The sequence below is a fragment of the Triticum dicoccoides genome, chromosome 2B (assembly GCF_002162155.2).
Source record: "Triticum dicoccoides isolate Atlit2015 ecotype Zavitan chromosome 2B, WEW_v2.0, whole genome shotgun sequence".
NCBI classification, from domain to species: Eukaryota; Viridiplantae; Streptophyta; class Magnoliopsida; order Poales; family Poaceae; genus Triticum; species Triticum dicoccoides.
This window is the reverse complement of record NC_041383.1, coordinates 810,940,818-810,954,167: the sequence shown is the minus strand read 5'-3', so window position 1 is coordinate 810,954,167 and position 13,350 is coordinate 810,940,818. Positions and strand designations below refer to the sequence as shown.

Genomic DNA, 13,350 nt, shown 5'->3' with positions numbered 1-13,350 from the left:
GCCTTCCCGGGAGGTGCCCGGGGCGGTGCACTCCCTCCCCTCCCTCTTGGTCGTCCCCTTCGTTTGGACCTCCCTCGCCGCAGCCGCCCAGGTGGCTTCGGTGGCGGCGGGACCTCATGTTCCCGCACGCGCGTCACCCTTCCCGGGGCAGGGGACGGCGGCAGTGTTGCTCGGCTGGGCGGCGGCCCGGCGACCTGGAGGCGGGCCAGGTGGCGGTGCTGCCACTTGGCAGCAGGGCGGCGTGGTGGCGTGAGGTGGCCGGCGGCGCGGCCCTGGCCCAGATCTGGCCCCTACAGGCCCCATATGGGTCCTAGCGGGGTGGCTATTGGCGCGGCTTCGACGTCTTCAGCGTGGCGCGAAGGAGGAGCAGCTCGGACTGGAGGTGGTGGCGTCGACGTTGTGCCTTTTGCAGCGTGACGGCGGGACCTTTACGGGCATCTGAGGTCCCTGCAGGGCCTGTGGTCCCACATGCCTGGTATGCTCCTACTGTCGCGTTCAGTCGGTTACCGTCGTTGATGGTGGAGGTTGGGCCCTCCCGCATGCCGATGGTGTTGCTGTCCCTAGTCTCGGCTCCTCTTCTTCGTTGAGCAAGCCCCTTTCGTGGTGCCATGGTGTGACGATGTGAAAGCTTCAAGATCGTTTTGTCGTAGGGTGGTGATCTGTTTGATAGCGTGCCCCGGAGCGTACGAGGTGAAGGTTGAGATCGAGAGAAATCCCTTTCGGCCGAGCCGTCACCGACACGGTGGTGCCCGATGGTACCGCCGGACCTTCCTAGAGGGCGTAGGGGGCTACCCTTCCTCTCTCCTTGCCGAGTACCGGGGGAAACCCTTGGCAGCGGTGCCGTCTTCATCGCATCCCTTCCTGGAGGTGTTGGTTGGCACAGGCGCTTCAGAGCATAGGAGCTTGGTTGAGGTTCCCTGGTGGGTGCTGCGGTCGCGAAGCTTTTTCGTTTTTGTTGATCCGCCGGTGTCGGCCTTTGTTTCTTTTGTTTTTCTCTTTGTTTCTTTTTGGCGTCCCTGTGCTGCTTCCGCCCAAGCACTTATCCTTGGTTGTATCGGTGATGGTTGATTTGTAATACAAAGCGAGGGAAACCCTATTTCGTCACACTATCTTGTCGGATACTGCCGGGGGGAAATGGTCTCACCGTATTCCCAGGCTGCCTGTACCATACATTGGGCTGCATCTGCTCCTTTGCCTGCATTGCCTGGAGCTCACCCCTGGACGACCAGACCCCTAAGGCCTACCACCCCAGGTTTCCTTTAGGGTGTGTGTTTCGTTCAAGTCATCGAGCGAAACGTAACGGGTTCGTCCTGCACCCAGAGGCGGTTCTCGTGTTTGGTTGGGTCGACGAAGGAGAACCCACTTGTTCTAGAAAAGAGGCTTGTTCCATGGCTTGATGCGATCAGGACTGGGACACGCCACGCGAAGAACTGGCGGACGCTCCTATTGCTTGTGTGTTGGTTGATCTGGAAGCACAGAAAGACAATCCTCTTTGAGAGAGCATCACAAAATGCCCCGACAGTTCTTAGGAGGATTTATGACGAAGGAAGAACTTGGAGGCTTCTTAGTGCGGAGGTGGAGGCTTTCTTCGATAGCTTGTCTAGGTGGGTTACTAGCGAGTCGTCGACCTCGCTTCCGGTGTTGTGGGCTCAGCAGAGGCACTGAGGTGCCCCTCTTAAGAACTTTGTGGATGGGCCCTTGCCCTCTTCTCTCTTAATTGTCTCTCTGATTGATGAAAACGATACACATGCATGCTTAAGCGTATTCTAGAGAAAAAAGGCATATTCTCTTCACAAGCGGAACCCGCTAGTACTCCCTCCGTTCCTAAGTAGTACTCCTACAGATGTATATAGACACATTTTAGAATGTAGATTCACTTATTTTGTTTCATATGTAGTTTACATTGAAATCTTTAAAACAAACTTATAGTATTTGTGAACGGAGGGAGTACCTTTGATTTGGCAGAACCACGCGGAATGGTTCTTCGATCTCACCTCTCCCCACGGCTCACTCACCCGAAAGGTCCAAACCGCATCCTGAGCATGGCCGCCCTTCTCGCCTGTCTCCCTTCTCGATCTTCCACCTGCAGCGGCGACTGCCGTGGCTCGCCTTCTCTGACGCAAGACTACGAGTAGGGAGGCGGGCGAGCAGGTACGGTGGCTGGTACCAGAGAGGTGGGCAGCGTGATGGTGTCCGGCGGCGGCGGCGACGTAGTGTGCACTACCTCCGCTCGGACTCCTTTATCACGCCTGAAAAGGACAGAGCAACAGATTTTATTGCCTGTTTGGCTGGCATGAGAGCAGCGGCTGCAACGCATCAGAAAGCACAGGGAAGGAGCAGAGGCCCTGGCAGTAGGAAAGAGGAGTAGCGGCTGCAACCAGGGGGCAGTCGATCTCACCGATCTGGATTGGTTTTAGGGACTAAGAGCATCTCTAGCACACCCGTATAACGCCGATCCGCAAAACACATTTATAGTTCGCGAAAAAACGGCTTTGCTGACCGACGCAAGCAAGGGCAGAGTTGGACCCCACAAAATGGACCCCTAAAAAAGGATATTTGCAGAAGATGTTCATTTACGGATCGGCTACGCGGGGTATGCGCGGACGCCGCCGCGTCGACCTGCAAACCGAAAACAAACAATAAGAGAATTTGACGGTGATTCCCACAAATTAGTTCAAATTCAAACAATAAAACATAGTTCGGGCGCAAATAAAAGCATAATTTTGTAGGACAAAAGCAAAAAGACTTCATGCAAAAGCGACGACCACGCCCGTCATCATCTTGGTCGATCTTCACTCCACACCACATCCATCGAGATCATCGCCGCCCCCGAATCCATCGCCGGCACTTGTTCCAATTCCGGCACCGAAATCATCGGCGGGCCCACTGAATGCATCAGCGACATTGGTTCCAAATCCCGATGAGAAAACATCGCCGGCACTGTAACATGCACCGCCCGACGCAAGCATCCTCCTCTTCAAGATGTCTCTCCTTGCCATATCATGCCATTCTTTGGTGATGTCGTTCATGTTATTCCAGTATTGATCTTTGATTCTTTGCCAATATCTCTTGGAGGTTTGAGACGTACCCGTGCAAGCATCCAGAGACACTACACTCCAATCCTTGATCAAGATTTGATCTTCCAAGATCGTTTAGTTCTTCGATCTCACGCTTTTTCTTGCTTGCGCTTACTCATACGCCCCCTCATCTACCTCCTCCACTTCATCTTCACCACCATGATGGTCCACGCCAGCCTCCGTTTCATTGTAATTGAAATCAGCGAACGGGGCTTTATCGATGTCGACGGCGTTGGTGTCCAACAAGTTCATGAACTCGGCAAACCACCTCTACATTCAGTGACATCAAGTCACGAGCTACCACAATGGCGAAAAGCGAAGCAAGAACAAGGGATCGAAGTGCATACATTCCGGCCATTTCGTCGAACACCCGCCTGCGGTGGAAGCAGCGACGTTGAACGGCATCGTCGGGGAACATCTCGCTGGGGTGGAGGGAGTGGACGAAGGGGCCAGCCTTTTCGTAGGAACCTTCTTCCGCTTCACGCCTGAAACCTTGCTCATCTTCTCCGTCTGCGGCCGGGCAGATCGTTCAGCGGCGGCGGCGCCCGACGCGCGTGCCCTTCCGGCAGGGCCTGCCGGATTGCCGCCGTGCATGACAATGTTGCCCTGCCCGCGCGTTGGTGCCTTGGGCGACGGCGGGGGCGACATGGCCGGCGTGAGACCCACCGGAGGGGATTGCGCGTGCGCGACCTCAACGGTGACGGGGGACGGGTGGGAGGCTTCCATGGCGGCGAAGAATGTAGGGAAAGATGGACCGAAGAGCACGGTGGTGGGGCAATGGCAACCGAGGCGAGAGAGCGGTTACGGCCGCGTGGAAATTTCCCTCGCGCCAAATCTCGCTGCCGATAAGGGGCGAGCTCGGGCCGGCCTCCCATCCCGTGAACCAAAGGTTGAGGGCGAACTTTTCCTGCACCCCGCAAAAACTTTTACAATTATGCGCCCGACACGGGATCTGATCAGGCAGATTTTTTCGCCCCGACCCGTATTTTGGCGGTTATTTTGCGGGTCGGGGGATTATACGGGGTCTGCTAGAGATGCTCTAATGCGTGCAACTCATTGAGAAAAACCTCCACCTCTACTAGTTCTAAAAGAGTTTAATTTATTTTGCTTCTAACCTTTTCATTGGAATGAAGAAACGGTAGTACATCATGGTTTTGATTTTCTTCTATTTTTTCATCCATTCAAGAGAGTGTGATGTAAATTTTTAGAGAGGTGAGCTGAATCAAACTCGTTTTTGTTCCATCCCTTCAACCAAACAGTGAAACGGGATCATTACATTCCATCATTTCATTAGAACCAAACAAAGGAATGAAATAGACCCATTGTAGTGAAATGGAACTATTCCGGTCCACTATACTTGATTCTTCAACCAAACACACCAAGGGAGCATTTACCCTTTCATATACTATTTGTTCCAGTGGACTTCCGTGTGTGTGCGTGGTTTTGTGCTGGACCTTGTTGGATGCTTGTTGTACGGTTGATTTTATAATATAAAGCGGAGCGAAAGCCTTTTTGTAATACACCAAAGAAGCCTTGCAAGCACCAAAACAGAGGAGTTCGGTGCGTAGCTTCCTAAAGATGGACGAGTCCAGGCCTCGGGTAGCTTCCTTAAATGAAGGAGTCCCAGACTTGTGCAAGAATATAGTGGCCACCGCCCACAGACCAAGGCCACCCCTCGGACGATGAGGGGTACCTAAAACGTATCCTGGACCCCGATCAACAAGTGTAGTGTTGCAAGTAATAGATCTGATATGTGCATCTCGCCGGAGATCGTTCACCCTCAATTCGGGCAACTTGATATATCCAACTCGTCGGATACTCCATCTTATTGCTTCATTGTTTTTCTTTTAGGGGTAGTCTTTTGGCAGCTTAAAAAACAAGTTGTCTCCTGCCTAGCTTTTATCATAAGCCGTCTGTATTATTCATTGAGGTTTCAAACTAGTGATGGGATAATTAATTTAGGAGTCTCGATAAATTTAGACATCAGCTTATTGTTTAAGCTGGGGAGAGGCAATTTATTTTTTAAGCCGCCCAAAAAAATTGGCCCTTAATATAATCCCATATAAGCAGGAGTAGGGTGGTTACTGGTTATTTAAATTGCGAGAGCTTTGGCGTGGGTAAAATATGTATCCCGTGTCCATTTGGTGACCTAAGGCGACGTCCCACTGTCATACAAATGAAAGATAGGATCTACCGCCGTTGGGCACTTACAAAACATTGTCGACAAATTCATAACCCCATGATGTGACAGAGCTCGATCAAATATGTATTGAGATGGTTTTTAATGGTGATTCTGCTGAGTTGGCACATGCAAAAGGTGATTTTAGCAATACAAAACAGTTATTTTTATTGTTATTTGCTGACAGGAAATACGTCGTCAAGAGGAACTTCGTCGGAAGGCTGCGCTGAAATACCTGAACGGTACAGTTTAGTATCCTCTAAAAGTATCACATCCAGATTAGGTCAATTAATATATTTAAAGGAAGAAGATATATTTTCCATTTAAATAAAATCCCCACAAAACCCAATCATGGCCTCACTCATTTTTTTTTGGAGGTTTACTATTCCACATGTAGTCGTCAGCATTATAAATATGAGACTGACTGATCAGTGATTGATACACATTTTTCGCGGCACTAACCGATCCAGAATTTTTTAACTACATACTTATGCGTTCAGATTTTGTTGTAAACACGGAATCTCATGTCACCTGGTGAATGAAAGACTAACATGCATGATAAAACGTTCCCTAAACATTTTTCCGGCTATGAGGAAATAATGCATGCTTACACATGTTTTCTTTTTTCTGGGGCAGCTGTTCGCAAGGAGGCAATAATGCTGGGTGGTGGGGCAAATAATGCTCCTCAAGTTACTGATCGTGAGCTGAGACGGTTGCTAGTAATTAATCAGGTTATCAGAGGCAAAGACCAGGATGCAGACTTGGGCACCTGAGCGCTCGCCTCATTAATTCTACTCTCTCTGTCTTGTAATATAAGAGCGTTTCAACACTAATTCCATAGTGTCAAAAAGCTTTTATATTATGGGACGGAGAGACTATTAGTTACCGTGATTTGAATTACTTTGAGAAACATCAGTGGACCGTACCAGTTCTTCATGTGACTGTGCAGGTCTAGACGGTAACATTTGCAGCCTAGATGGGCCAACATCAGGTTGATTGCTACTCTAGCAGCACACTGGCGTCATGCATGCATGCATGCATGCTCCGTTTGCAATGGGTGTAAAAATAACGTGACTTGTTTTCCGAACCCTATATTTCTTTCAGATTGATTTTTTACAGTGCGCAATAATTAGTCGATGATGGCACATACTTCCTCCGTCCGGAAATACTTGTCATCAAAATGAATAAAAGGTCATGTATTTAGATCTATATTAGTTTAGATACATTCCTTTTTATTTATTTTGATGACAAGTATTTTGGGACGAAGCGAGTATGTTTAGACTGGTATTGGTTGAGGATTGGGGGTAAAGTTTGTTTTCTCGTATACCTGACTGGAGGATGGGTTCTTCTTCCCAGAGTGCTTTGGCTGGTGAATTGGCTCGACCTCCGCCATCACCTTGAAATTGTGACTGACCTATGATCATCAGCCAGATTCATGGTGCTACAATCCCATACCAGGCATTTATCTGCACTTATGTCCCAACATATCCTCTATAAAACTATGCTTCCTAGTTTTAAAGAGCCCACATTCAGTTGAGGTCTTCAATTGGTTGGTTTCACCTAATTTTGACCGGGTCAATAATTCTCAAGGGCGGTGCCCTATTCAATTCTTTCAATCCCATATGTTTTCATTTTGAAGCTCTTTCATTCAATTGAGGTATTTAATTTTGTATTTTGTTTACGATTTTGATCAGGGCAACGATTTTTCAAATCAATCAGCAGCAACCGGCGTATAAAAACATATCAATCTCACGCAGCCTCCCACCACCTAGATAAAAGAAGCGTCACCATATTGTACTGTAGCACCAATGCCGCATAAAATTCCAAACATGAATATACATTGATTAGCAGATAACACAGATTCACACCACAAAAGGTCCATCAAATCACCACATTATAAATATAAATAAAACACACTCCATCATGTCCCTCATTTGACAAACTAAATATTCCATCAGTTCAAAATATAAGGGGCACTAGTTTTTTAGAGAATCAATTTTCTTTAACTTCACCAAGTTTAGAGCAAAAAAGACCGATATCTACAATATCAAACAAAAATGTATGAAAATAAATTTCATATGAATCTAATTGTACCAATTTATATCATGAATTTTGATATATTTATCTACAAATTTAAAATGTTTGACTTTAAAAAAAAGTAAGATACCTTATAGTTTGAAACAGATTGAGTATTTTTCTAAGGAAATCCAACAACACCAACGGCGCAGCAAAGCGCGCCCAACCCTTCTTGTATACTTCATCAGTCACATCATTATAAAAGCATTGCATATGAGTCACTACAAGGATCCGGGTCTATTGCAACAAAATTGTTCGTCGCAATACTTGCCGGTTTGTGGCAATAAGTACTTATTGCCATGAAACAACATTCGTTGGTAGCCATTGCGACTGAACGCATGGTAATAGGTTATTGCCACAAAAAAGCAATTGTGGCAATAAAGTGGGCTATTGCAATAGTCATTGTGGGAAGTCGCCACATGTTTTCCCGTGGCAACACTCATCTGATGCCACAATTTGCTTTGTGGAGATAGATTTAATGCCACATGTAACGAATCATGGCGACTGATAGCTCGTGGCGATAGACATTTGTGGCAACAACCTATGCCAACAACGCTCGTTTCGTGGTGCATACTGTTCCGTGGCAATAGGTAATTGTGGCAATAAACTATGGCAACAATCCTTATTTTCGTGGCATTAGGCATTTTGCCACGACGGCTACACTTGTGTCATTAAGTTATGGCAACAAATATTCCAGTCGTCGTAACAGGAAATTGCAACATACTAGTTTTGGCGGTGATAAATAGGTATCACAACGGGTGAAATGTTTATAGCGGAAACTATTGCGACAATTTAGATTTTCGTGGCGCTAACATGTGGCAACCAAAAGAGGGTTGTGGCAATAGCCTATTGCAACCTAAAAAAAATACAGGCATTCAATTACAATATTCAAAACCATAAGTGTAATATGTAGATTCATAAAATTCATAATTCTCATAGCAAATATCCATCAAATGTAATTTAGCCATCCTAATTGTGACGCCTGGATAATTAAGCTACAGTAATTCCCCGCTAAAGGTGCCATGTCATCACATTACTGTTGCTAATCCTCACTTGATCTAAATCATAATTCAAATTCAAATTCAAATTAAAGTCCAAGATTCAAATTTCTCAAACATGAAAACTAAAATGTTCAAAGTGTGGCGGATATTCCATAACAAATTATGGCGGTGACCCAACACTTTTGTAGATTATTTAAATGCCCTTTTATGAATATAACAGTGGCTAAAACAATTATTTAAATGCTTTTTAAATAATAAAAGTTGCAAAGTATTTTATTTAGGTGCCAAGTTATTTTTGGCAGTGGCCTATTTATTGATACTAATTAAGGTGCTAGCTTTATATTTTACTAAACTTAAAATAATGTGTAATTAGAATAAAACAGAATAGATAGATAAGAAAAGAAAGACAAATAAAAAAAACTAACTAAGAAGCCCCCGATTGGCCTTGGCCCAACTCTTCCCTCTGCCGGCCCACCAAACCCCACCAGGTCGCTTCCCCCTCCCCTGTTCCCCCGACCCAGTCGCTATAGGGGCGTGCCCCAGCCGGACCACCTCGCCGGCGACGCCCCGGCGAGGGGATAAGGCAGCCGGACCCACCCTCGGCCTCATCATCTCCACTCCCCCACCTACCGCTTCCACTCCTCTCTCCCCTTTGCTCGCGCTCGCCCTTTTTCTCCCCACTGCCCGAGCGCGCCCGCCGCTGTCGCCGCGTTGATCCCGCGGCCACTGTCATCGCCCCGCATCGCCAAGATGCCATAGGCGTCCACCGTCCTCCTCCATGTCGACTGGTGCCCGCCGTTGGAGCCGGAAGGCACCACAGCGCCGGATCCACCCCGTCTTCCTCCTCGGGATGCTCGAGCTCGCCGCCGTCGATTCGCTCCGCCGAGCCTCCCCCGAGCCCACGATTGCACACCTGCAGGCTCCCGGTGAGCCTCTGCTTCCTTCCCCCCTTCCTGCGACACCCCATTCGCCCGTAGCCATGCTCGCCGCCCTGGGCCGAGCTCAGCTCCGCGGTATGCCTCGCTGCCGTGGCCATGGCGCCTGTCATGCTCGCCTGAGCACGACATCGAGCTCCTGGGGTTCCCAGGAGAGTGACGCGCGCACGCACGCAGCCCCACAACCCCGCTTTGCCCCCTGCGCTCGATCTCGCCGAACTCCAGCTCCGGCCACCGCAAGTTGTCGTTGCCACGGTCTTTTCCGACTACCCCAACCGCTGTCGATGGTACAATTGGACGCGCGCAGGCCTTCCTGTTCTGTAGGTGCTCGCGGCGCTCGGTTTGGTCGCCGAACGCCGGACCTCGCACGTCGCCGCCGTCGGACGTCGTCCCCGTCCTCGTGCCCATCCTGCGGCCATGTCCACCACGCCCTGGCCTCGCCACGCTCCTCCGCCCATCGCCACTGCTACTCGCAGTGCGGCCGCCTCCTCGCCCGCTACCCAACGCGCCCCGCCATACCGGCTTCCGTCGCCGGAAATGGCTGGCCGGCGAGCTTCGCTGTGGTCGCCGGCGCGCCCCAGCACCCGCACGCCCATGGCCATGCGGGCAGGCCCCCGCACCCGTTTCACCCGTTGCCCGGTTGGCCCCAGTGGGCCACTGACCGCTGGGCCCGGCCCCCTGTTAAAAAAAGGGATTTAAAAAAATAAATATAAAAACAATTAATTAATTAGATAGTTAATTACTTAACTTAGTTAACCTTGCTTAGTCAACCCAAATTTATTGATTCGACACAAGGGGAGCCAAAGAATATTCTCAAGTATTAGCAGCTGAGTTGTCAATTCAACCACACCTGGAAACTTAGTATCTGCAGTAAAGTGTTTAGTAGCAAAGTAATATGATAGTGGTGGTAACGGTAACAAAAGTAAAGACAGCAAAAGTAATATGTTTTGTATTTTGTAGTGATTGTAACAGTAGCAACGAAAAAGTAAATAAGCGAGAAACAATATATGGAAAGCTCGTAGGCACCGGATCAGTGATGGATAATTATGCCGGATGCGGTTCGTCATGTAACAGTCATAGCATAAGGTGACACAGAACTAGCTCCAATTCATCAATGTAATGTAGGCATGTATTCTGAATATAGTCATACGTGCTTATGGAAAAGAACTTGCATGACATCTTTTGTCCTACCCTCCCGTGGCAGCGGGGTCCTAATGGAAACTAAGGGATATTAAGGCCTCCTTTTAATAGAGAACTGGAACAAAGCATTAGCACATAGTGAATACATGAACTCCTCAAACTATGGTCATCGCCGGGAGTGGTCCCGATTATTGTCACTTCGGGGTTGTCGGATCATAACACATAGTAGGTGACTATAGACTTGCAAGATAGGATAAAGAACACACATATATTCATGAAAACATAATAGGTTCAGATCTGAATTCATGGCACTCGGGCCCTAGTGACAAGCATTAAGCATAGCAAAGTCATATCAACAACAATCTCATAACATAGTGGATGCTAGGGATCAAACCCTAACAAAACTAACTCGATTACATGATAAATCTCATCCAACCCATCACCGTCCAGCAAGCCTACGATGGAATTACTCACGCACGGCGGTGAGCATCATGAAATTGGTGATGGAGGATGGTTGATCATGACGACGGCGATGAATCCCCCTCTCCGGAGCCCAGAACAGACTTCAGATCAGCCCTCCCAAGAGAGATTAGGGCTTGGCGGCGGCTCCGTATCGTAAAACGCGATGATTTCTTCTCCCTAATTTTTTTCTCCCCGAAAGCCAATAAATAGAGTTGGACTTGGCGTCGGAAGGTGTCCAGGGGGCCACGAGACAGGGGGGCGCGCCCAGGGGGAGGGGGTGCGCCCCCACCCTCGTGGACAGGGTGTGGGCCCCCTGGCCTTGATTCTTTCGCTAGTATTTTTTATATTTTTCAAAAGTTATCTCCGTGGATTTTCAGGTCATTCCGAGAACTTTTGTTTTCTGCACATAAAACAACATCATGGCAATTCTGCTGAAAACATCGTCAGTCCGGGTTAGTTCCATTCAAATCATATAAGTTAGAGTCCAAAACAAGGGCAAAAGTGTTTCGAAAAGTAGATACGATGGAAACTATCACTTGCGTCTTCAGCAAGCAATCTGCGGTCGTGCGAAGTTCTTGACACGCCGAGGCCGTCTGTGTTGCTGTAGTGCTGGCTTGCTTGGCTACCTCTGCCGTAGTAGCGTGACCCGAGAGAACCAAGCGAAGACTGGCCTCCAATTCGGCCATCGTGGCAGCCTGTTCACGGATCTGATCTTCAGCCGTCCCTATCCTCACCGTCAAGGTAGGAGGACCTCGTCCTTTCACCATCGTGGAAGATGAGTTCTACCGCCGCCGGGATTGGCGAGTACAGAGGGAACCCGCTTCCTCTGAAACCAATCCACACGCCTCCACAACGCCAACTCAAGCCAGTACCCGGGATTCTACCACTCGCGAAATGAACGCAAGCAAATGAGACCTACCTTTGAGTCCATCGCCGAATAATTCCCCGCCGCCGCAGATTCCGCCACCGACGCCGCTTGAGACCTGCGACCGTCGCTCCGCCGCCTGGAGCAGGAAGGGGATCAGGAATTCTACGGGAGATCCCTGTTGGGGAACGTAGTAATTTCAAAAAAATTCCTACACACACACAAGATCATGGTGATGCATAGCAACGAGAGGGGAGAGTGTTGTCCACGTACCCTCGTAGACCGATAGCGGAAGCGTTAGCACAACGCGGTTGATGTAGTCGTACGTCTTCACGATCCGACCGATCAAGTACCGAACGCGCGGCACCTCCAAGTTCAGCACACGTTTAGCTCGATGACGTCCCTCGAACTCCGATCCACCCGAGCTTTGAGGGAGAGTTCTATCAGCACGACGGCGTGGTGACGATGATGATGTTCTACCGATGCAGGGCTTCGCCTAAGTAGCGCTACGATATTATTGAGGTGGATTATGATGGAGGGGGCACCGCACACGGCTAAGAGATCAAGAGATCAATTGTTGCGTCCATGGGGTGCCCCCCTGCCCCCGCATATATAGGAGCAAGGGGGGAGGCGGCCGGCCAAGGAGGAGGGCATGCCAAGGGGGGAGTCCTACTCCCACCGGGAGTAGGACTCCTCCTTTCCTTGTTGGAGTAGGAGAGAAGGAAAGAGGAGGAGAATGAGAAGGAAAAGGGGGCTGCACCCCTTGTCCAATTCGGTCCAGAGGGGGGTGCAGGTCTCCTTCCTTTTGGCCTCTCTCTTCTATTCCCGTATGGCCCAATAAGGCCCATATACTCCCCGGCGAATTCCCGTAACTCTCTGGTATTCCGAAAAATACCCGAATTACTCGGAACCTTTCCGAAGTCCGAATATAGTCGTCCAATACATGCTCACTGCTTGAGCTATTCTCCTCCATCTTATTAGCTATAGAACTTGTTGGAGACTTCATATCTCTCAACTCGGGTATTTGCTTGAAATATTAACTTCAACTCCTGGAACATCTCATATGGTCCATGACATTCAAAACGTCTTTGAAGTCCCGATTCTAAGCTGTTAAGCATGGCGCACTAAACTATCAAGTAGTCATCATATTGAGCTAGCCAAATGTTCGTAACGTCTGCATCTGCTCCTGCAATAGGTCTGTCACCTAGCGGTGCATCAAGGACATAATTCTTCTGTGCAGCAATGAGGATAAACCTCAGATCACGGATCAAATATGCATCATTCTTACTAACATCTTTCAACATAGTTTTTCTCTAGGAACATATCAAAATAAATATAGGGAAGCAACAACGCGAGCTATGTTGGGGAACGTTGCAGAAAACAAAAATTTTCCTACTCGTTTCACCAAGATCATCTAGGAGTTCATCTAGCAACGAGTCATAGGATGCATCTACATACCTTGTAGATCGCGAGCGGAAGCGTTCAAAGAACGGGGATGATGTAGTCGAACACGACGTGATTCGAATCACCGGAGATCCTAGCACCGAACGGACGGCACCTCCGCGTTCAACACACGTACGGAACAGCCACGTCTCCTCTTCTTGATCCAGCAAGG

At 48.8% G+C, this 13,350-nt stretch overlaps 1 protein-coding gene across 1 annotated transcript in view; it reads left to right on the top strand.

Moving 5' to 3' along the window:
• LOC119366509 (disease resistance protein Pik-2-like) overlaps nucleotides 1–6,372 on the top strand; it is a 14,311-nt gene extending 7,939 nt beyond the window's left edge. Inside the window, exons 4-5 of the mRNA XM_037632254.1 lie at nucleotides 5,444–5,498; nucleotides 5,893–6,372. Coding sequence (XP_037488151.1) covers nucleotides 5,444–5,498; nucleotides 5,893–6,029 — 192 coding nt within the window. The 3' untranslated portion in view covers nucleotides 6,030–6,372. The remainder of the gene's footprint in view (nucleotides 1–5,443; nucleotides 5,499–5,892) is intronic.
• The last annotated feature ends 6,978 nt before the right edge of the window (nucleotides 6,373–13,350 follow it).